Consider the following 23,115-nt stretch of genomic DNA (forward strand, 5'->3'; position numbering starts at 1 on the left):
TATATGAAATGATTCTCAAATCGTTTAAAATATTAGGTCAAACTACAGGTAAATCTTATCATTTTTTAAGGTTTAAAAGAATAAGTAAGCAGTTTCAGAAAAACTTAAATAAGCATGTTTGGTTTCAGTTTATCGCAATGTAGGGGAAAAGTCGTTCTTAAGACAGACGTCCAGCATTATTAAAAATATTTTTTTAAAGATCATATTCCACAACAGAGATATTTAAAAACAACTCTAACGGAATGAAGAAATACTAAATTTGAAGATGTTTGGATAGAAATATTAAAGAATGAATTATAAATTAGAAGTAATTACCATGAATAAAATTATGTTTTCTTATAAAAATGTGACTGAACGACGTTGATACCACGGAGTCTAGAACAAATAATAAGTAGTGACAACATTTGTATTTCTCCTGCGCAATCTTGCAACAGTTTTGACAAGTCTAACCTCCACAGTATGGCGGCGTCATTGACGTACAGAAGCGCTTAGACACGTTACGTCAAACAGGAAGAATAATTTGCTGCTTTCAAGTTCACGTTAAAAACTGGGAATCTAGAGCTTTCGGAACAAAGGCGACAGAAGTTTGTCAAAAATAACGGTTGTATTAACAATTTTTCGACAGCTGTTATTTCTAAAAAGTCACATTTAAGTGTTTAAGATATTTTAACAGTAATTTTATGCTTTGAGCGCAGTGGTTTTATAAGTCAAGTGCTGTACGAGTGTTGCTGAATGTCACGTTTGTTGTACCGTTGCCTAGCAACGACCTGGATAGCTGCTTTTATATTTTAAAGTAGCGTTTTCACAACTCTACCAACAATGTCTGAAGCCATCTACCCAGCAGGAAGCGTCTACGACTGGATCCCAAAGGAGCAAGAGGAAATTAAAAAACCACCAAGGTGAGTTTTATAAATCATAAAACGCGTTTTAAAAAATATGTCTTTAAAAAAAAGATATACTGAGGTTTGACAAGTGTAATGTATCTAATTTTATCTAAATCTCATCAAATGTCTAGGTATATTAAATGTACAGACATAAATCACAGTTTAAAATTCGGTTTTTAAGTTCCACTGATTTCCCAGTGAAACCAGTTCCTGATGTCGAACCATGGTATTTTTTTCAGCTAAGGAAGCAAAAGACACATTTTTAATATCTTTACTCAACTTTAAAACCAAAGACAACAAGAGAGATTAAAATGTTATCTTATTGTTGACCTCAAATGTAAAAAGTGGGATTTCTCTTAAGTTGTTACAGTCATTTATTAGTTTTTGTTGTTTCCTCCTCAAATTTTATTGAATGTGGATTGAAGTGATTGTTTGGTGTAATATTATGTTCTGAAATCTCCATAAAGATATGTATCCAAGTTCAGGCCAGCTGTCATTCTTGAGGAGAAGCTAACCAAAGATGCGAAGAAGACTATGGGACCACCAAAAGTGGAATTGCCGTCTCCGGATAAGTACCTGAAAAAACACTCGAAGCATCCCAAACCACCTGAGAGTAAGTCCGTCTGTCAAACTGTATGAGGATTTACCGTTGGGGTGTGAATCTGACGTCTGCATTTCCTTTTGGGACAGAGTCTGAAGATGGACATAAGACTCGGACCTGCACAGTGAAGAAGCCAATGGTCCCTAGGCGGACCGAGAAACCACTGATGGGGATCCAAACCAAAAGGGATTTCCCACAGACTTCTGTCATGTTTCCCATGAAGCCTAAAGCCACTTCTGTTGACACAAAGAAAGGACACAAACAGCTCCTGGAGAACTCTGGACTTGTCCCTAAATACGTCATGAAAAAGGTATTTTCTATGAAGAGAAAAGGCATTTTGAGACTATTTTCTCTCCATATTTTCCTTCATCCTGTCTCTAAACTTTGTGTACTTTTTGTAGAAAGCTTGGATGAGTGTTTGTATTGATAGTTGTGTCTCTTTAATGGGTAAATCTCATTCTTTGGAAGTTTTTCTTTCTCTTCTGTGTTTAGCAACTGATGAAGAAATTGTATGGAGCTAAATTGGGGCCGTAAAGTTTATCAAAAAGAAAAGAATAAAGATTTGAAGCTTGGCCCGAAAGTTATTACGATAAACAATAATATTGTTGTTTTGAGACAGTTTTCAAGTAATATAATAATAATGACATAATAATGTAAGAACATATTCTCAAAGATCAATAAAATTTTAATTCTGATATTTGTACGGTAAAACTCTGGCAACCACAGCTGTCAGCATTGTACCCTAAACTAAAGACTTTTTTTTTTTTTTTACAGTGTACCTTGGAAATGCTTGAAAAGTTATTGAAGTTTATTGTGTAAAAAGCGTAAGAACCCTGATTCGTGTTGCTACCTGCAGGATTACGGTGAAGTACCGACGTATCTGCAGCTGCGCAGTGAAGCCGAGCGGAAGGCCCAGGCGGAGTACCAGCGCCTGGCAGGGGAGCAGAATGTGCTGGAGCGGCTAACGGAGGAGGAACACCAGGCCGTCCTGAAGGTACACGATTGTTTTTAGAAGGACAGGGAGTCACTGCAACATCTAAAACCTCTGCTGAAGTAAACAGCATTAGACTGACGAAGTCAGAGGCATGTAAACACAGAAATATGTATTTTTTTAATGCAAAAATTAGCTTTTAGCTAAACTAGCTTAAAGCTAATTTGGCTAATTTTTTTAGCTGCTAATGTTTACATCTTTTATTTAGACCACAGGTGTCAAACTCAAGGCCTAGGATCTAGAGTCAAATATGGGCCCTCTAGACTCTAGATCCCCACACTTTAATTATGCAGTAATGCATAATTCTACGTTTATTGCAAATTTTCTGTAAAAATGATAAAAAACGTTGGATATAAGTGATGCTAACTCCCACCAGCAGGTGGCAGCACTTTGTTTCTTCTACTGCAATGCTAACAAAAAGTCACATTTATGTCATACATAAGCATTACAATGGAGTATTAGGGTCATAATAATAATACAAAAGTTTTTAAAATAAAATCGTGAGAATAAAATCACAATATTTTGACAATAAAGTCATAATATTACAAGAATAAAGTTGTACGAGAATAAATTCAAAATAATATCAGAATAAAGTAATGGTATTTCAAGAATAAACTTGTATTTTTACGAGAATAAAGTAACAATATTTTGAGAACAAAGGTATAATATTAAGACAGTAAAGTCAAATTATTATGAGAATAAAGTAATAAAATTTTGAGAACAGTCATTTTATGAAAATAAAGAATAAAGTTGTGATTTCATTCTTTTAAATTATCTCCACGTGACCCTAATACTCTCTTGTAAAACATAAATATTGCAAAAGATTTCTAAAGTAGCTCCACAAAAACAGAATCTGTGATTTTGATTGCAAAAAAATCACAAAAAGAATCACAAAATGTAATTTGAAGACCCAGCTATTATTGGTATTTTAGCAGTTTGATAATAGATTTTATCAATACATTTTGCCACAACCGTCCCTTTAAGGACATTCATGACCGTGATGTGACTCTTCTCCTTGAAGGGCCTGAAGAAGAAGTGGGATGAACTCCACCGTGAATATCAGGGCCTTCCTCTCCTCATCGACACGCCGTCAAAGAAAACCCGGAAGATCCACCTGGAGGAGAAGATGAGTCAACTGGAGAAGGACATCAGCTTCTTTGAAAGGTTCAAAACCATTTTTATTTACGACGATTAGGAACGAATGGTTTTGGTCGCTAAATCTCACCAGTAGAGGGAGCTGCTGCAGAAAATGTTGGTGTGTGAATTTCCAAAATAGCTTTAACAAATTAGATACGTTGTTGTTTCAGCAGTTTGACTCTCAACATTGAGGTGAGATAACTGTGGTTACATTAACACAGCAGGGAAACGCGACCCGTATCCGACTTTTTCAGTCTGAACGCCCCGATTTCGAATCGGATCAGAACAGAATCAGATTTGTTCTACTTTCATGCTTTGTAATAATTCATATTCTGATTGTTTTCAAACTGTCTGCAGTCTGGACAGTCATGGCACATTTTACCTGACGTTCATGTCGTTGATGTGAGATATGAGTCATAAAAATGCCAGACGCATTAGATCCGGACAAAAACAATGACTGTAAATTATAATTATGAAAGAAGAAGTCAGTGCTTCAAATCACAGTCACACCTTGGTTTTGATTATGAATTCAAACATACTTCAAAAAGCCGTTTCTGTTAGCTGTGTTTTCTTTTTATGAGCTTCCTTCATGTTTCCTAATATGATTATGTGACGATATTGTCAGCTGTTGTTGCTGAGTAAAGGTTAAAAGGACAGTACTATGTAAAACTGACTTTTTTGAGCTTCAAATCATGTTAAAATGTCATTCCTTCATCAAAAACATGGATTATTGCTTTGATTCTTTCATTCATATTTGAGAAATCCTTGAGTCTCCATAGCAACCATTCAGCCGTGCTAAATACCTGGGTGGACTTAGCCTCGCCTTCGAGTTTCGAGTTTCCACCTCAAAAAATAAATGCAGATATATAGTTGTATTTTTTCTTTATAAAAGACAACAAAAATAAATATCAAAAATAACAATTACCCAAAAAAAAAAAAAGGATGAGCAACCCTGTCCCACTCAGCTCCTTCAGACTAGCCAGCAGCAATTAGCAGACATCTGGTGAAATATGTGTAGCAGCTATTTCTCAGTGAAACGCTGGTAAAAACATGTTTAAAGGGTTAACAGAGGAGCCATGTTGTGATGACTTCCGAAAGGCGGAGTTTCAGAAAGAGCAGAAGCTTCTTAAAGAGACAGAGGCCCAATTTCAAGGCATTAAATTTCAAGTCATATTTGATATAAATATCATTTTTATAGCAACTAAAGTTAACACAGTTACTTGATTGTGCTATAAAATGAAACTATCTGCCTAGGAAAGACATACATTTACTGCCATTTTAAAATCAATGCATGAAAGGTGGTGTCTGTTTTTACTCCGGTAAACAGAGCGATGCTGCATCATGATTTTCTTCGCTCATGCAGGTCGGTTCGGGGCTGTAAACCATTTACTCACAAGTCTCATTGTGATTTAATTAATAGTGTGGAAAAACAACCGAATTTCAGGAAAAAAAATCTAAAGTGATTACCAAAACCTGCTGTGTGAATGTAGCATCTTCATGTTTTTCACAACAAAATGTAACTTTTGATTCTTTCTGTGTTTTTTTTGCACTTATCTTTAAATAATGGTTTTAGAAATAAACACCTATATAAGTATAAAGGCAGTGCTCTAATATACAAATATGTTTGGTTTTTTTCCTTTTTAGTATGTACTTGCTAACAGAAAATCACTGATGGGGTTGGTTGTCACATGTTGGAAAAGAAATTACTACTCAGGAAATTTAAAAACGTTTGATTGTCTTTAGCTGAAAAGAAAAAAACAGCAACATTTAAAAACAATGAAGAGACGGGCTGTGGATGGCCGCCCCAGTGAGACATGGGCGGCTCCCGGACCGCCTCGGTTTGTCTGTCCAATCTATGACTCAGAAAGCCAGAAAATAAAATTACAGCGTTTTGGGTCGGCCATATTCTGCTCTGCTGCTGACAATTTGATTCTCTTTTTTATAATTTGGATAGCCTTTATATTCTGTCAGCATATGAAATGTTGAGAATATATAAAATTAAACCAGCGCTGCGACCAACGACTGTTTTAGTAATCAATTATTCTGACGATTAGTCGGTTATTCAGATTATAATAATGGACACACTGTGCAAATTTTTCATTAAACCACTGAAGCTTATTTCATACATTTAAAATACATTATAAAAGGCAAATAAACAAATATTTTAATTCCTTTTTAAATAAGAATAAAGGGATTTTCTTGGCTAAATGCACTTACATTGATTGCTTTATCATTTGTAGAAAAGGATGCATCTGCAGCTAAAAAAATCTAAACTTCAGTGTAGGATTGATAAATGGATAGCGAAAGATGCTAATAAACTTTTTTTTTTTTTTTTTACAAAATTTGAACCAGGTGAAGCTAAAACTCCCACTTGATGAGTTCTGGGTAGAAAATATCTACAGACAAAGAAGGTTTTTCATCTTAAATCCAAAAATGTTAATGTATTTTGTCCAGTTTTGGGTTAATTGCTGCTTTGAAGATGTTTTTTTTCAGCAAATAACCATTTTTCTGGGCCTCCATTTAATCAGTTACCAAATTAGTTGACAATTATTTCAACAACTGATTAATCGCAATGAATTCAATTAATTGTTTCAGCCCTAAATTAAGCGTTGTAAGTTGAAAGACTGTATTAAAAGTAATCTTTCTCTAGAAGCCTTCATCCAAAATTATTTTTCATTAAAACATTATAGGAACAAGTCATATGTGTTGTTTCATATCTTTAAAAAAAAAAAGATATGAATTTATTTTTAGATGAAAGTAAAAGGTGCGATAACCAACCTCGTTCTCCTCTATACATTTTTTGTATTTATGCAGTTATTTTCTGTGATTGCTAAAGCTGTGCTACAAAATAAATGCTACTTTACAGCTTTATTGCCAAGTCTCCCTTTTTGAAATAAAGTTGCACAGTGGTAAAACTGAAAATATCCTCCCATTAACTTTAAAAACCTAAACAGTTTTAATCTAATTCAGTTAATGGTTTGTGGTTTTGTGATGCTCCATTCAGACGTTTGCTGAAACAAGGAAAGATGCCGGCATTTCAAACAATCTGCGCTGAATGATGACAAACTCAAGAAAGAACAAAGAGTTTCCATCGTTTCCAGACTTGTGCTGCGATGAATCGTGTTTATTTTCAACCCTGGGGCCCCAAACAAAGCCTGTCGTTATTTATCACCCTTTTCCGCTGAGCTCATCCAGACCTTTTAGTGACATCAGGTGACTAATCCCCCCTCATTGCCTCTGATTTTTCAACTTAATGCACATCAGCAGCCACAGAACACAACTGAAGAATGGATGATTGTTGCTTCAAACTGTGTGGAATGGATAAAACAGGCTGCAATGAACAAGGGAAATCCCCTCTGGAGGGAAAGTTTAACGTATCTGACCAGAGTGGAATATCTTTGGAGACTTCAAGCCTAAAAATGCTTTACTGATTACTAAAACACAATTGTAGGAGTGACAAAATGAGGACATTTTTAACCTATTTGGATCTTCCTCTTGGATCAAAATTTGAATTGGGAAAGCAGACGAACATTAAAGGTCACTTATAATGCTTCCCTGAGCAGGTGAGGATAGATGGTCTCCACAAAACGATCATTACATTTTTGTTAAAATTTTCTTCAGATTTTAGTCTGCTCAGTTCAGTCTATTTTGAGCTCCTGTCTCTGTAAATACAAATAATCTTCTGTTAGCCAAGTCCCCTATCTCAAAGATTGCACTCCTGTGACAATGGCTGCAAACAGATGCATAATAATACAACTGTACATCTTTGAAAAGCAGAAGTGGAGCCTCCTACGCAACCAACAAGAATGCAGCAATTTGTTTCTTGATGGTAAGTCAACAACTAATCACTTGTATTTTCCAGCAGCCATTGTACAACAGAAAAACCATCCAACCAAATGTGCTGGAGCTCAGTTTCGGTTGCTAAGTAACTTAATAATTGGGACGTTTTTGAAATGACCCATTTACCACACACCAAAAAACAAACATAACTTAACATACATGCTTTATAAGCACTTGGACTGTTTTTAGAAGCAGTTGAGACCCAAATGGAAGTATAAAATTGTACAAAATGTGAATTCTGCATAATAAGTTCGCTTTAATTCTCTCAAACTACATTTGCAAAGCATCAACTTGTGGACCATTCTTAAAAGACAACTAAGTATTTAGCTTGTTAGCTAAATAGATAGTTATCAAGCTAAATATTTAGTCTAACTAAATATTTGCTTGCTAATTGCATATTTAGTTTGAAACTGTTAGTTATAAACAAAGTGGTGAAAATATGACTTTGAAATATGAAGTTTTAATTTTCTCCAATAAAACCCAAATTATTTCCGATAATTTTTGATTCACTTTACAAACAGTTCTTCATTGTTGCAATATTATAATATAGGACTCACTCAGTAATGGAATACGGAACATTTTCACCTGTGTTGCACATTTGATGGGTTCTGTGGTAGAAATAATTACCAGATTTAAATATTGTCCCTGAATACATCCACCCCACCGCCTCCTTGGAATCACATGAGGCTGATTAACCAGCATAACTCTCCTCAAAACAAAGCTTTTCTTTTACCTAAATGACTTGAGCGTGATCGTGCTGCCCATGTTGCTGGGTGGACAGGATTTCTCTGGTTAACTCTGGAAAACAAAGTTTCCTCCTCTTCGCTCAACAAACTGGTAAGTTTTAGTTATAATAGATTAGAAACTGCTTGGCATTGCTTTGGAGATTATTTTACTTAATTAAATGTGATCTTTAAGAAAAACTTGAACTATTTTCAACTTAAGTCATGCTTTTATCTTCTTGTCTGAACTATTCTGATGTGTTTCCTCTAAGGATAGAAAAGCCTCTTTACCACAACAACGGCTGATTTTACCGTGTCGTCACCACAGCAAATGGATGAAATGAGAGTAAAAAGAGGAATTGTGGTAGGTTATTATGCTCACTTTCCAAATGTTGTAAACCAAAACTCTTTATGTTGAGTCCAAGCAGCTAGAATTTATTGTAATATTTAAAGTAGTTCTGATCAGTAGTTTTCTGGACTTTTTTGTCAAGCCAAACAATAATTGTTTAATTATTGGGGCTTGCCATACACCCCTTTAATGGATCAAGTGCTTTTTGTCCATTTTAAGCAATTATTTACTTAAAACAAGCTCCTGTTTCTTGTTGAAAAGTTAGTTTTGTCTAATTTGAAGTGTACTATGGTGTTTACAATAGAAACTAGATCAAAATTACTTTGTAAGATTTTGTTTTTGCAGTGAATGTTGAGAAAATCTGAAGAACTCTTGAAAATGTCTTCAAATAAAATACAGGAAATTAAATACGTGACACATTAAAAATCCAGAAAGCTCACGCAACGTTTTACGAACAAAAAGTTTACAAGGAAGTCCAGCTCACTGAAAGTAAAATTTAAAAACATAAAGGTGTTTTTTTTTTCCTTTTGCAGATAATCAACTGTTGTGTTAAAAAGGCATTTAGTCTTTTCAGTAATGTTTTCCATCATCTTACCCGGTACAAACATAATTCTCGTCACACTGCGAACTTCGGTTGCTATGGAGTTGCTATGACAACAATAAACAAGCCACAAGCTTAGAACTAGCTCTGTGATTGTTCCTTAAGTACATTACAACTATTACTCGTTAATAATTTTTGAGTACTCTACTCATCTCTGTGTAATACCATGATAAATATCAACGATATTTACTGTAGTTTTTAACTGCCGAATTAGCAACATTAGCTTAGCTACTGCAGCTTTTATTTGCTAGCTAAGGCGGACATGTAGCCTACGTGTTTGTTACTACATGTACTTACTCTGCCAGTCACCAGAACCTTCTTGTTATTCACAGGAAGTTTTCGTACTTCCTTTACAAATCCGTTGAAACATTGATTCTATGCGGCCATGGGTTTCAGGTGAAGCTCCTACATGTTGTTCATTTGTTAAATTTTTATAAGATCGGACGCAGCTTGTCCAAGTCCTTGGACATATTCTCCTTCCCCGTTTCATACGGGTCAATCCCAACAGTAGCCATTTCGTTCATGTGTCTTTGTATCGCACATTGGTTAAGAGTGTCCATATATTTTCTTTTTCGTTGGTCTCAATGGCACGTATCACTTTCGGTGGGAGCTTCCAGGTGATCTGCTTTAAAATGCCACCTGATTGATTTGCGGGAAGCTGCTGTTGTATTTACTCATGTATTCTCTCTGCTGCCTGTTCCAGATCAAAGATGACTGGCCTGGCTACAACCTGGATCTGTTCACCTACCCTGAGCATTACCACGACGACATTGAGAACGTCTACATTCCCCACGGAGTCATCATGAACCGGTACGAACACACATGATGTGTCGGTAAACCATCTCCTACTGTGTGGTTTTCTCCTCCTTCTAAGGATAGAGCGCCTGGCCCGGTACGTCATGGAGGACTTTGAGGACAGTAAGATCATGGTGCTGTGCGTTCTGAAGGGAGGATACAAGTTCTGTGCAGATCTGGTGGAGTTCATCAAGGTTCTGGGATGCAGCTCCAACCGGTACCTGGAGACCCAGGTGGAGTTTATCCGCCTGAAGAGTTACCTGGTAGGCAAACTCATGGAAACAAGCTCTTACGGTTACAGCTTGTACTTTCCTCTGGTAATGATCTGGATAAAAACTTTAAATAAATTAATTTTTTGTTGCAGAAACAAAAATATTTAGAAAAATCCAAGCTTTGTTTTGAGTAGTGTTGGTCCAATTAATCGTGATTAATCGTTCATTGAAATAATCGTCAACTAATTTTGTAACTGATTAATCGTTAACTGGAATATTTTACTCAAAACCCCCCCAACATATTCAGAGTAGTAAATAAGCCATATATGGTATATATTTATATATATTTATATTTATTGCATTTAAAGTAAAAACACCATTGTATATAAAAAATAGCCAAAATTCCCCATGTGGCAGTTTCAGCTCCTCCTGGTTTAGATTTATTAAATTTACATTTTAGGTATTATTTTAGATTTTACACTGCAAAAACACAATATTTTACCAGGTATTTTGGTTTAGATTCCAGTGCAAATACCTTATTACACTTTAAATAAGACAAAACTAGCTGACAAGTAACTTTTCAGCAAGATATGGGAGCTTGTTTTAATCAATAATTCTTTAATTTGGGGAAAATATCTTGTTGCAAGTAAAATAAAATTGGAACTAGTACTTTTTCATCAATATTAAAGAATTATTGACAAAACAAGCTCCTATGTCTTTCTGAAAAGTTACTTGTTAGTTATTTTTGTGTTATTTCAAGTGTAGTAAGATTTTTCACTAGGAACTATTTTAAAAACTTGGTAAAATGTTTATTTTTGCAGCGTGAACACATCAATGTTTGACCACCAGGTGTCACTCTTGTTCCGGTTTGGTGAGGAATGATTTCAAGGCTTTGGGAGTAAAAACACAATCCTGCCAGTATAGATAGATTCATCTGTTTTTGCCAAGAAAAACAGCTCTGGGGAATGATAAAGATGTCTTTACAGTGATATCACTGAGTGATTTTGAACGCTGTCATCTGGACGATGTTATTTTATGGTGTGTTTTTGGCACACGTCTGAATTATGTTTCCCTGCATGTGGCCACATTCCTTTCACTCCCTTTCCTGCACAAGAGAAGATGACAGGTTTTCTGAGTCAGACAAGGTCAAGAACCTTATTTTTTGTTTTGGGTTGTTTGTTTTTCTTTACATAAAAAGTTTAAATGAGCAGCATCACCTATTGTTGCTTGTTTTTTGCTCACAAAACGTTTTGTAATCTTGTAGTGTAGCTTCGACTTTCTCATTCATTTTCAGTCAGACCGTTTTCAGACATGTCTTTAATTTAACCTTTGAAAAATACAAAAAATAACAGAGCTCAAGTATGTAGCATAAAATAGATTATTATAAAATATCCTCTCTTAAATCTTTGCTGTATATTTTCCCTTAAATTTACCCAGTAAATCATTTTCAGATACTATTAGGATATGATTCTTACTTTTTCTTGTCCACTATCATGATTCCTCATGGAAACCCAAAATAAAAAAGCTGCCTAAACACTGCAAAAACACAAAACCTCAACAATAATATAATAAAAATCTGACATAATATTGGAAAAATCTCTTGTTATAATTGAAAGAAACTACCAGTAGATCTAGGACTTTTAAAAAATCAATTTTAACTTAAAATAAGCTCTTATTTCTCAATGAAAAGCTACTTGTAAGCTAGTTATCTTATCTCGAGTGTACTAAAACATATTTACACTGGAAACTAGACAAAAAGTTTTTGGTAAGATTTTGTGTTTTTGCAGTGCAGAAGAACACAACACAGAAGATGCAAATTTTTGTTTATGTTAATATTTTCCCATAATTCATGTAAAATGGAGCTTCCATTGTTAGATTGGGTAAAATATAAATTAACTAAAGAAATTAATGATCATCATGGGTCTTTGTGAAATAGTTAAAAGTCAGATCTTGTGTTTCCTCCAGAACGACCAATCAACAGAGGACCTTCACATCATTGGAAGCAGTGATCTGTCTTTTCTACGTGGAAAGGTTTGTTTTATGCATATTTTACCGGTTCAGTGTACTCCCAGCCTGAAGAGGGCGCTGTTAGACTTGTGAGATGTTGACATGGGGTTCAGACTGAAGCTGGAATAATGTGAAGAATGAAAACAATGCTTTGGAAATATTTGGGTATCAATGCTTTACTTCCTGTTCCTTTTGTCTCGTGTTAAATATTGATTTCCTGGTTCTGGTTTGAGTTTAATGACTTTATAGGAAATTTATTATATTCCTATCCATCCATCCATCCATCATTCTATTGGTCTCTTCATCCATCCATCCTTCCTTCCATCTGTTCATCCATCATTCATTGGTCTTTTCATCCATCCATTTGTTCATCCATCCATCCTTCCCTCTGTTCATCCATCCATCATTCTATTGGTCTCTTCATCCATCCATTCATCCATCCTTCCATCTGTTCATCCATTCATCCATCCTATTGGTCTCTCTGTCAATCCAGTTGCCCATTCTGAGGACAGAAACTACCAAACTCTCTGAAACTTTCCTCCTTGTCAATCTGGTCCCTCTTTACTAAACTGCCTCTCTCTCTCTGCACCCGGCTAGATATTAATCGGACCTTTCTGGACAGACGTCTGGCCTCTTACCGTACATTTACTGAGCTTGTAACCCTGAAGAGCTGTCAGGAAAGACTGATGAATCAGGGCAGAAATGTTACAACCTCAGCTGAATGGGAGCACAAACATGCCTACACTGTATAGTCCTGTGGCTAAAAGCAGAAAGGTTGTCGCCATCAACAGGAAAAACTGTTGACTTTATACCTCCTGTCCCTTATGCAATAAAATAGAAGAATTAAGTCATTTTAAAAAGTAGCTGTTTTAAAACTACAGTGTTGCTATTTTTAAACTCATACCATAATATGTGGGTTTGTTTAAGACTTGGAAGAGGAAATAAATAACATAATACAGCAGAAACTAAATTTTCTCTTTAAATCCTTGTTTACATACAACCTACCATCATTGTAGCACAGCTAGCTGCCACAAGACATTACAAAAAACCATTTTAAATATAGTTTGAGCCATTGCTTCAGAAATAACACAAATACTCCTAGGGTTTCTCATGATTTGTTTATTAATTAGCAAACAAAATACTAATTATGACCCTCATGATGATTCTCAACTCATTGTACAAGCTAGCATTAGCAGGGCAGCACAGCTAGCTCTTGAGAAAAAGTTATAAATGAAACCTCCAATAAGTAATTGCTTTTCACATAATACAGTTACTCATGAGGTTATCTGTTTATTGCTGAGAGAATAATACACAGAAAAAGGTAAATAAATCAGTTGAGATCAAATGTATGAGTTCTTTGTGTTTATGTACAAGCTAACATTAGCACCTCAGTGCAACGAGCTGCTACTGGTAGTTAGAAAAGTAGCAGTTTCAAGTTCTTGTATATCGTTTATTAAAATAAAAGAGAGGCAACAACTGGTGTAACTGGCCATAGTGTTTATTAAAAGAAAATAAATTTAGCTCTAGCAGAAATGAGTTTCCACTTTTTGTACCTATTTGAGTAAAAGCTAGCATTAGCAATGCCGCGCTGAAAGCAAAAAACAGTATTTTAAAAGTCCCACAAGTACTTGTTTTTTGAAAGTTTATTGTCTTATTTTTTTTTCATATATTTATTAATTCAATACCCAATAATGGTAGTGCTGAGTATTTTTAATGTTAGCGACATCTTAAGAACATAATAAATAAAATCGATAAAAACCTAAATCGTTAACCCATCCAGCTCACATTAAGGCACTGAGTTTCTTTAACTTGGCCCCATTAGTTCAGTGTCTCAAAACATGATGTGAAGCTTTTCAGGTACAGACTGAATAAAAATTGGCCAGCTGTCTGCATTTTCTCCGATCGCTCTCCCTAAACCATAGACACGCTCACAAAGAGTCCTCACAGCCAGAAGAAGAAGCATTCGTCGGAAAACCCAGAAGCAGCGGGGCAATCGCTCAGCGCCCGGTCACTCTGGTGACTTCTGGTCATTGTAGAAAACAGATGTTTCATTACAGCGGAGAACTGAAAGAGTCGTCTGTATTTTTTTAGCTAAGACAGTGAAGATGCAGCCAACTTTGTTGCCATAGAAACCCCCCATGGAAACAGCCTTGCTTTTATTCTCGCTTTGCTTGAACAGTGTGAAAATTCAAGGATGACTTGCTGATATTTTTCTACCTCTTACTTGTTTTACATGCGACCCAGAGTGTGCTCGTTGTTGAGGTGAGTATAAACTGCGTAGTTTTTATTTATGACGTGAAATTAATTTGCTTGTCTTGTTTGTCACCAATTGCAACTTTTTCACATTTCAACCAGAAACTTCAGGGTATTTTAATTGCCATTTTAGATGATTGCACAACATAGAACAGGGGTGTCCAAAGTGTGGCTCGGGGGCCATTTGTGGCCTTTGGACAATTTGTTTAGCTCTCCAACTGTAGTTCAAGAATGACTTTTTGTAACCAAGTGTATAATTATTAGTAACTTGTTTTTTACAATGGAAAACATGAAATAAAACACAAAGTATTCATGTTTTCACAACCAAATATGTGCAAGTAGTTTGGGTCTATCACTTAAAATCCAAATAAAATACACAAAAGTTTGTGGTTTAAACATGTCAGGATGTGAAAAAACTCAAGAAATATAAAAACTTCAACAATATGCACTGCAAAAATGCAAAATCTTACCAAGTATTTTTGGTCTAGATTCTAGTGCAAATATCTTAGTCCAGTTGAAATAAGACAAAATTAACTTACTAGTAACATGTTTACCAATACATAGGAGCTTGTTTTGAGTAAGTAGTTCCTCAATATTGATGAAAAAGTACCAGTTCCATTAGCAGATTATTTCACTTATAACATGGAAAAAAGTGATTGCTGTAAGTAAAATGATCTACCAACAAAACAAGTACATTTTCATCAATATTAAGAAATTATTTAGTCAAAACAATCTCCCACTACTGTCTGAAAAGTTACTAACAAGTAAGTAATAAGTGAATGCATCAGATGCAGCTGATAACGTAATTTTATTAAATATTTAAACATAAATATTTTTCGAATATTTAAATTTATTTAAATACATTTATTTAATTTGGTCTAGGTACATTTATTTAAATATTTTTAAAATATTAAAATTGAAATATTTTCAATTTAAAAATATTAATTTTATTCCAGTAGCTTGAGTAATTTCTTGGATGTTACGTTTAACTTTTACTTGAGTAAAAATATGTTGAAGTGGTGTTACTCTTACTTGAGTACAATTTTTGTGTACTTTACCCACCTCCGATGACAAACATACAAAACCTTTTATGTACAAAAATACAGGAAAAGTCAGTGAATAAATTAAGAACATGTAATCTATAAGAATATTAAAGAACATCTTCTGATGTGATACTTTCGATAAAAATGGAGGTTTCCTCTGGTTTCTTTTCTCGTGGTGGGCGTTAACAAAACAAACATTCACAGAAATGTGGAAGTTTTCCAGTATCAGGAAACTTTCTGGAGAAAAAAACCCATCTGCCATTCTTTGTATCTTCATATCTCTGGTCTCAATGATCCGGATCCCTCCCTTCCTCCCTCGTTGTTCCGGCTTCCTCTGCTCTTCCCTTCCCTCAGGCCATCGTCGACACAGGAAAAACCATGAAGGCTCTTCTGAAGCATGTGGAGACCTTTGAACCCAAGATGGTCAAGGTCGCGGGGTGAGTCGGCGTCTCAGTCGTCCCAAAGTTTTTCCACTGTGGGGGAAATGCCGAGCGCATGATGGGCAGGAGGACAAGATGTCACTTTGTGTCTGTGGGCAGCTTTTACAGAGATTAGAGAGAAGATTATAATCTTGCTGCACACATGGCTTATTGTAGAGCTTTATTTCCTTTTTAGTTTATGACAGAAAAGCAGAAACTTATCCGGTCAAATCTATAAATCAACAAGAAGTCAATTAATTAACAGTGATTGATGTGTTTCAGTCTGCTGGTGAAGAGGCTCTCTAACATGACTGAAAGTCTGACAGACTGTAAGTATTTTTCTACAACTTAATAATCAGTTAATCTATCAATTTTCTTGATGATTAATCTTTTAATCGATTAACTGTATTTAAAATAGTGGCCATTTTTTCCCCCCACTTGAGGCTTTTTAGTTGAAACATATCTACAGACAAAGGTATTTTAAGTGCAAAATATATGTATTGCAACTAATCATTATTTTAGTAATCAATTCATCTATCAATTTTTCTGATGATTAATCGATTAATCGGATATAAAAATGGCACATTCTACAGAATTTTTTTTCTCATTTTTATACAAAATAAGAAATACGTTAAAAGATCCAAATAAACAATTATTCAAATACTTTTTAAAATAAGAAAATAAACATTTTATTGCCTAAAATTGCATTTTTCAATAACATTTAGTAAATCTGAACCAGGTGGAGCTGAAACTAGGAGGCCGCTTGAGGCATTTTGGGTAAAACATGTTATAGGCAAAAGTTTTTTTTTTAATCTTAAATGCATAATGTATATATCGCAACTAACGATTATTTTAGTAATCAATTAATCTAATTTCCTGATGATTAATCGATTAATCGGATACAAAAATGTCACATTTTACAGATATTTCTTAGCCATTTTTTATACAGAATTCAAATTAAAAAAGAATCCAAATAGTTATTCAGATACTTTTTAAAATGAGAAAATAATAATTTTATTACCTAAAATACAATAACATAGCATTCTTTTAGTAAATGTGAACCAGAAGAACCTGGAACTATGAGGCCATTTGAGGAGTTTTGGTTAAAACATCTACAGATCTACTTTTATAGATAAAAGTTGTTTTTATCTTAAAATCAACAGTTTAGGCTTAATTACTGCTCTGAATATGTTCAGCAAATTGCCTTTGTTTGAGTCTGTATACTTCAGGTAACATGTTTTTTGTTCCAAGTCTGACATTTTTCTTTACAAAGCGATTGTTTTCAGTTGCTTTTTTTTTCTTCCACTTTAAATTTTTTAATTCTCAGTCTGCTACATACAGTTATTCTTGTCCCGCAGGCTAGCAGATTACACAAGCTTAAAATGCTCCATCGCATTTGTCTTTGCTACATCTGTAAATATGAACAAGTCAATGTCAAATTTACTTATATAGCACTTTTAAAAACAAGTTAAGGCTGCACCACGGTGCTGTACAAAACACACAATGGAATAAGTTGATAGAGAGAAAAGTAAACGTCACAACAGAAAAGTTACAGTATCAGGTCTCAGTTAAATGAAAACAAATAAAAATAAGTTTTAAGAAAAAGAATACGCATGTTTTTGAAACTATAAGTAAAAGATGTAGTTGTATTTTGATCCACTTGATCGCAACACGTTGGCTCAGACATCTGTTTGCTTTGGCAGATGTTGGATTTGAAATCCCCAATCGATTCGTGGTTGGCTACGCCTTGGACTACAACGAGTACTTCCGTGACCTGAACGTAAGTCCTGAGTTTGCTGCTGCTGCTGCTAACCTCGTGACCTTCTGAAAAGCTGTGGAGAAAAAGAGATGAAAGAGGCGGAGGCGGGAGAGCAAACACGGTAAATCAAAGAGGTTCTCTCCTCCTCTGTGAAATCCAAACTCACCCAACAGGTATCCTCCCTGGCTGAGGAGGTTTTACATGCAGCTGCTGCGTTTTATAAGAGTGGTTTGTGAGAGTACACTTGTTTGAAAGACAGAAACATCCAGGGAGGGTCTGCTTTATTACCTTCGAACTATTTGATTTTCACAGTCCGTTTTAGTGGCATGGACGTCCATTACAGGTAAAACCAGAAGTAGCTTGTAAGAAAAACTAATTCTGCTGACATGGAAGCTAAAAGAAAACATTCATTAATGTTACAGAGGTTTCAAAAATACACTTCACTGCAAAAACACAAAATCTTACCAAGTATTTTGGTGCAGTTCCTAGTTCAAATATCTTAGTTTCAACTCACAAGAAACTTTTCAGCAAGATAAAGGAGATTGTTTTAAGTAAATAATTCCTTAATCTTGATTTTTTTACAAAGTACTTATTCCACTGACCGATTATTTCACTTTTAACAAAACATTTTTCCCTCTTATAAGTAAAATAAAGTGGAACTAAAATGTTTTCGTTGTTATTAAGAAATTGACTTAAAACAAGCTCCTATTTCTCACTGAAAGTTACTTGTAAGTTGATTTATTTCAAGTGTATTAACATATTTGCACTAGAAACTTGGTAAAAATGTGGTGTTTTTGCAGTGTGGGCAACATTTTACAGCAAATTACTCAACTAACTCAACTAGGCTTGAAATATATATGATGTTTATTCTAGTTAATAGATAAAATAACAATCAATATATGGTATTAAGATTAGTTTCACATTTTCTAGTTTATCTATTGTTAGATAAACTAGCTACATGCCAATTATGTGTTTCATCCTGTGTAAACCTTTGCAAATAATTTCATGAAATAATGATTTATTTCCTCATTTTACCCAATTTGTCTTTCAGATAAAAATAACAGTTTTCTGTGCTCTTTTTTCCAAACCTGGACGTTTATTTCAGGTCAGAAATCAGTCAGTAGAAATCTTTGGGATATTTTCTGTTTTCATTTGCAGACATGTGAACTGATATTCAGCTCTAGCCTAACTTGTAACATCTCACAAGTTAGCCGGTGTGAAAGGCTAACTTCACTCCCAGAACGTTATGTGCTGCATATTTGCACTGTATGTGGCTCTTATGCATGTTTGAGGGGGCGTTATATCTCATCGCGAAAGTTTGAAAAACCGAAATGTGGAATGTGGAGGTTTGGAATCTCATTATCAGACAGAGTTCAGGTTTACCCTCCTATCTGTCCTCATCCCACCGAAGAAGAACGAATAAAGCGCTCCCCCACAGGGACTCAGAGTTAGATTAATGGACGTCTATAGATCACATTGCCTGCTTTCAAATGACTCCAGATTTTACACAATTTATTCCTGTAGATGGAGTGTTCTTGCTTTTATGCAAAATGGAAAGTTGCTTTCTATTGACCCTTTGCAACTACGTCACTTTTCATTGGAGGCTCCATGATGGCCGTCGGAAGTGAGGAACGGGAACATTGAACAGAGCGACTGAAATTGTTTTCCTAAGTAGTTTTTTCCAGTTTATTCGTGGCTTCTGCTTGTTCGAGTTGAGCTAATTTGTCTGTGAACGTAACACACCTGGTTGGGGCTCATAGACGGCGGTGTTTACAAAAGTGTGTTTACAGACTGCCTGAATTCACAACACTTTATTTATATCACTATGTCATGAACACTGTTTCCCCTTAAACCGGAGCGGCCTTAAAAACGTACAGAAGACGAGATGCTAACCAATTTTTTCCATACATCCTATGCTACATGACGACTTGGCATTGTTTCCATGGTTACTAATGGTTAGATGCATACCTTCTCCATAATGCGATATTTGATATCTTTCTAATTATGCTTACTAATAAAGTATAAGAACATTAGTCGTCTTACCTTGTAAAAAGTGTTTGCTGCTAACCCGCGGTTACACCGAGCGCTGACAGTCATTATTTTATTTTTTTTTTTTCTCCGAAGAGTTTTTGCGGCGCTAGTGGCTCGTATTTTTTCCACAGTAGGCAGACAGGAAGGAGGGTGAGGAGAGGGGGGGAAACATGCGGTAAAGGTCGAACCCGCGACGTCCGCGTCGAGGACTAAGGCCTCCAAACGTGGGGCGTGCTAACCCCCTGCGCCACCACAGCACGCCCCTGACAGTCATTATTATTGACGGCTGCTTTCCATCACTGCCGTATCTTTCCTCATTAAAAGTTATACAATAAAATGACAAGTTTGTTTTGCATCCTTGTCTGTTTGTGCTGCCGACCGCGCATATGATAACTTATAAAGTGAGATCAACTGAATATTGATTTTATTATGTTATTATTATGGTATTATGTTACAGATGTCGGTTTTTAGACAAGCTTTAAAGGATCGCATTGGTTGTTTTGATGTCCGTCATGGCGGCGTTCTGGAGAGCGTGACGTCACATGCAAAGAGCCAATGAACGAAGCGTAAACGCAGCTAATTTAACATTATTTGGGACACACTAATCTTTTCCCTCTTTTTTCTTTTCAGCACATCTGCGTCATCAGCAAAACGGGAAAGATGAAGTACAAGATTTAGAGAATTAAATCCATTAATTATGCACTGTTATAAATATTCTAGCCGTTTTCAGCACTGTGGCTGTGTTTAACTGTAATTATTAATATTGTTTTGTTTTTTTACATATTTCCATGTGGTTCAGATAAATTGTATTTGTAATATGGTTATATATATTGACTTCCTTTTTGCTTTTTTTGTCACTAGGACTGCCACAATAAAAAAACAAATTGCTGGACAATAAACTGTCCCTGAAGTTCTTGCGATAAACACTAATATTGTTTGAAGATCATTTTAATTTTTATATGGTAATGTCATAATAATGAAAGAACTCATTCTGAAAGATCAATACATATTTTACTCTGTCACTGGAAGATATTTTAAATATTCAAATTAATGAACCAAACAGAAGTAACAAATAAAACGAATCATGAAGTCTCTGTAAACAAAATTATCCTTAATAAAATAAGGTCTAGTTAAAACCAAAGCACTGATTGAAGACTTTTGTTTAATTTTTTATATAAAAAGAGAAAAAATAAATCATGCAAATTATTGAGCTTGTTTTAATTTATTATGCGATTGTTTCATTGATTGATTTATTGCGACAGGCCTTTGTCACACAGTAAATGTTTCAGATTCTCAAACAAATATTATTAACCCCTTCAGACCTGATTTTTATTTACATTTTTATCCAGTTAACTCTTATTCCCTTTTAACAAAGTCTGAGAGATTATACTCATATAAAGATAAATGAAATCTCAAATAAGTTATAAAATGCTTACAGATACTTTTTTACTCTGCATGGTAACACTATATAATAAAATAACTCCTGATGTCCATTGAGATGGACAACTTTGAAAAAATCCTATAATTTAATGACTTAAAATATAGATTTTTGCTACTTATATGAATTATTGTCATTCTTTGTCCTTAAAATTTCCATTTAATTTTATATTTGGGTCTTATGATGTAATTTTTATATACTTTTTTTACTCTAAAGTAATTCTTGGATTGATACTTTTTACTTTTACCAGACTAAAACTATGTTGTAGTAGTGCTACTCTTATTTGAATATAATTTTTGGATACTCTGCCCACCTAGAATACAAAATGATGCTAAAATTGGATTACTAATTCTTTGTTGAGATGAACAGAGGGACCGAAAAGATGAAGAAAGAAAAGCTGTTCACTACAAGAGGACATAGGTGACAGATGGAGGGAGCTTATGGACCTTGGCATCCTCGCTGTTGGATGCTTCCCACTCTGACTCATGGAAAACACAGTGGGCGTTGTCCTCAAACTGCCGTCTTTACACCACTTTATTCAAACTCTAACTCAACTTTTAGCTGCCTTTTCCTGGAGCTTGGAATGAATAACTGACGGATTTAACTGCAAACAAATTAAAGCCATCAATTTTATGTCATTTATGTCAACTTGTTTCTGCAGAGTAATAATTAAAGAGTTTGACACAAGAAGGCTTTTTGCTTGTTTTTTGGGTCATTGGAGAAAAGGGTGTAAATACTCAAATGTAAAAACTTAAACCTTTCATACTACTTTATTTCTAATATTTCCAGTATCATTTAAAGACAATTTCAGTACAAGAAAAATGTTGCCTTAGTTTAAAAATAAAACTTAAATCACTTCACTTGAATTTAAAAAATCATTGACTCTTTGGCATCATGTTTTTCTCTAACATGTTATTTTAATCTGTTAAAACCTCTGCTTTTTTGTCATCACATCTTTGCCTTCCTAGCACATCAGGTAAGTGTTGAATGAGAAGATCACGCTGCTAACTTAAGGAGCTGGTTGAGTGTTTATTCTTCAAAATAGAGCTGCATAACGTGCGTCTTGCATGCTACACTCGACTCTGGACGGTTTCTCTTTCTCTTGTTTCCGCCATTTTTTGTTTCTGTATCAACGGCTTCGCTTAAGGATGACCAGCGGCGTCCTCTGCTGGATGGCGGCCAAACTACAACACTAAAAGTAGCTCAAAGTTGTACATAATACTGTAGTTGGTGAGTATACTACAGTTCCTTTATCTTGCATTTTATTTAAAAAAAGCCTCCAAACCAAAGATAACGGTCCAACTGCTTCTACACTGCCTCTTTAAGATAAATGACCTGATTAATGGGTTGCTACTTGGAAAATTAAAAACTTCCAGGAAAGTTTGAAGTACCTGGTTTAAACATTTTGATTCCATATATCTTTGCCTGGCATAGAATCAAATAGAATGCATACTGTAGGTTTGACAAGTTTGAGCCGGAAATGATCCACGCCATCTTGGTAGGCAAGTGCAGTGCAAAGCAAATGAACCATGGCTTTCAGATAATAAAAAAAGACAATATAATGACATTTTGACTAATGTGCAAGAAAAAGCACATTAGTCAAAATCTTTGTTGTCTGGATCGACCAGTATGAGACAAAGACAGGAAATATATACAGTGTGGACAAACTGCTTCTGATCTCCTACAATGACATAGTTCACTACCTAGTGAACACGAAGAGTGCGTACGCCATGGAGAAACTTCACAGTGTTTCAACGGCTTTGTGTGAATAACAAGGTTCTGGTATGTCATAACATACACGTAGGCTACATGTTTGACTTAGCTTGTAGACAAAAGCTACATTAGCTAAGATAATTTTGCTAGTTGGACAGTAAGTACTACCATAAATATCTGATATTTATTTTAGTATAGTAGCTATAATGTACTTATATTGTTAAGTTAGATAGGAATGAGGCAAGAGCTAGTTTTAAGTTTGTGGCTTATTTATTGTTGTCATAGCAACTCCACAGTGACTGTCATGACAGTTAGTTACT

The 23,115-nt window shown here is 35.0% G+C and overlaps 2 protein-coding genes across 6 annotated transcripts; both read left to right on the plus strand.

The window, feature by feature from the left end:
- The first annotated feature begins 328 nt into the window (after window positions 1–328).
- Window positions 329–4,527, plus strand: enkur (enkurin, TRPC channel interacting protein). The gene is made up of 5 exons (XM_032551663.1): window positions 329–899; window positions 1,352–1,497; window positions 1,575–1,795; window positions 2,342–2,479; window positions 3,498–4,527. Exons 1-5 carry the CDS (start codon window positions 820–822, stop codon window positions 3,669–3,671), a joined length of 759 nt encoding a protein of 252 aa, XP_032407554.1. The 5' UTR covers window positions 329–819; the 3' UTR covers window positions 3,672–4,527.
- LOC116712006 (phosphoribosyltransferase domain-containing protein 1-like) lies at window positions 3,547–21,769 on the plus strand. 5 transcript variants are annotated; one of them, XM_032551665.1, is made up of 10 exons: window positions 3,547–3,640; window positions 8,448–8,539; window positions 9,829–9,935; window positions 10,000–10,183; window positions 12,098–12,163; window positions 14,384–14,401; window positions 15,790–15,872; window positions 16,137–16,183; window positions 17,558–17,634; window positions 20,275–21,769. In XM_032551665.1, the coding sequence occupies exons 2-10, from the start codon at window positions 8,507–8,509 to the stop codon at window positions 20,320–20,322; spliced, it is 663 nt and encodes a 220-aa protein (XP_032407556.1). In that variant the 5' UTR covers window positions 3,547–3,640; window positions 8,448–8,506; the 3' UTR covers window positions 20,323–21,769. The 5 variants fall into 5 exon arrangements, 4 of the variants coding, with proteins under 4 accessions (XP_032407556.1, XP_032407558.1, XP_032407557.1 ...); XR_004337395.1 differs by lacking the exon at window positions 3,547–3,640 and adding an exon at window positions 7,870–8,290 and having other exon boundaries at window positions 17,558–17,734; XM_032551666.1 differs by lacking the exon at window positions 3,547–3,640 and adding an exon at window positions 7,872–8,290 and having other exon boundaries at window positions 8,453–8,539.
- The last annotated feature ends 1,346 nt before the right edge of the window (window positions 21,770–23,115 follow it).

This window comes from Xiphophorus hellerii, chromosome 21, assembly GCF_003331165.1.
Source record: "Xiphophorus hellerii strain 12219 chromosome 21, Xiphophorus_hellerii-4.1, whole genome shotgun sequence".
NCBI classification, from domain to species: domain Eukaryota; kingdom Metazoa; phylum Chordata; class Actinopteri; order Cyprinodontiformes; family Poeciliidae; genus Xiphophorus; species Xiphophorus hellerii.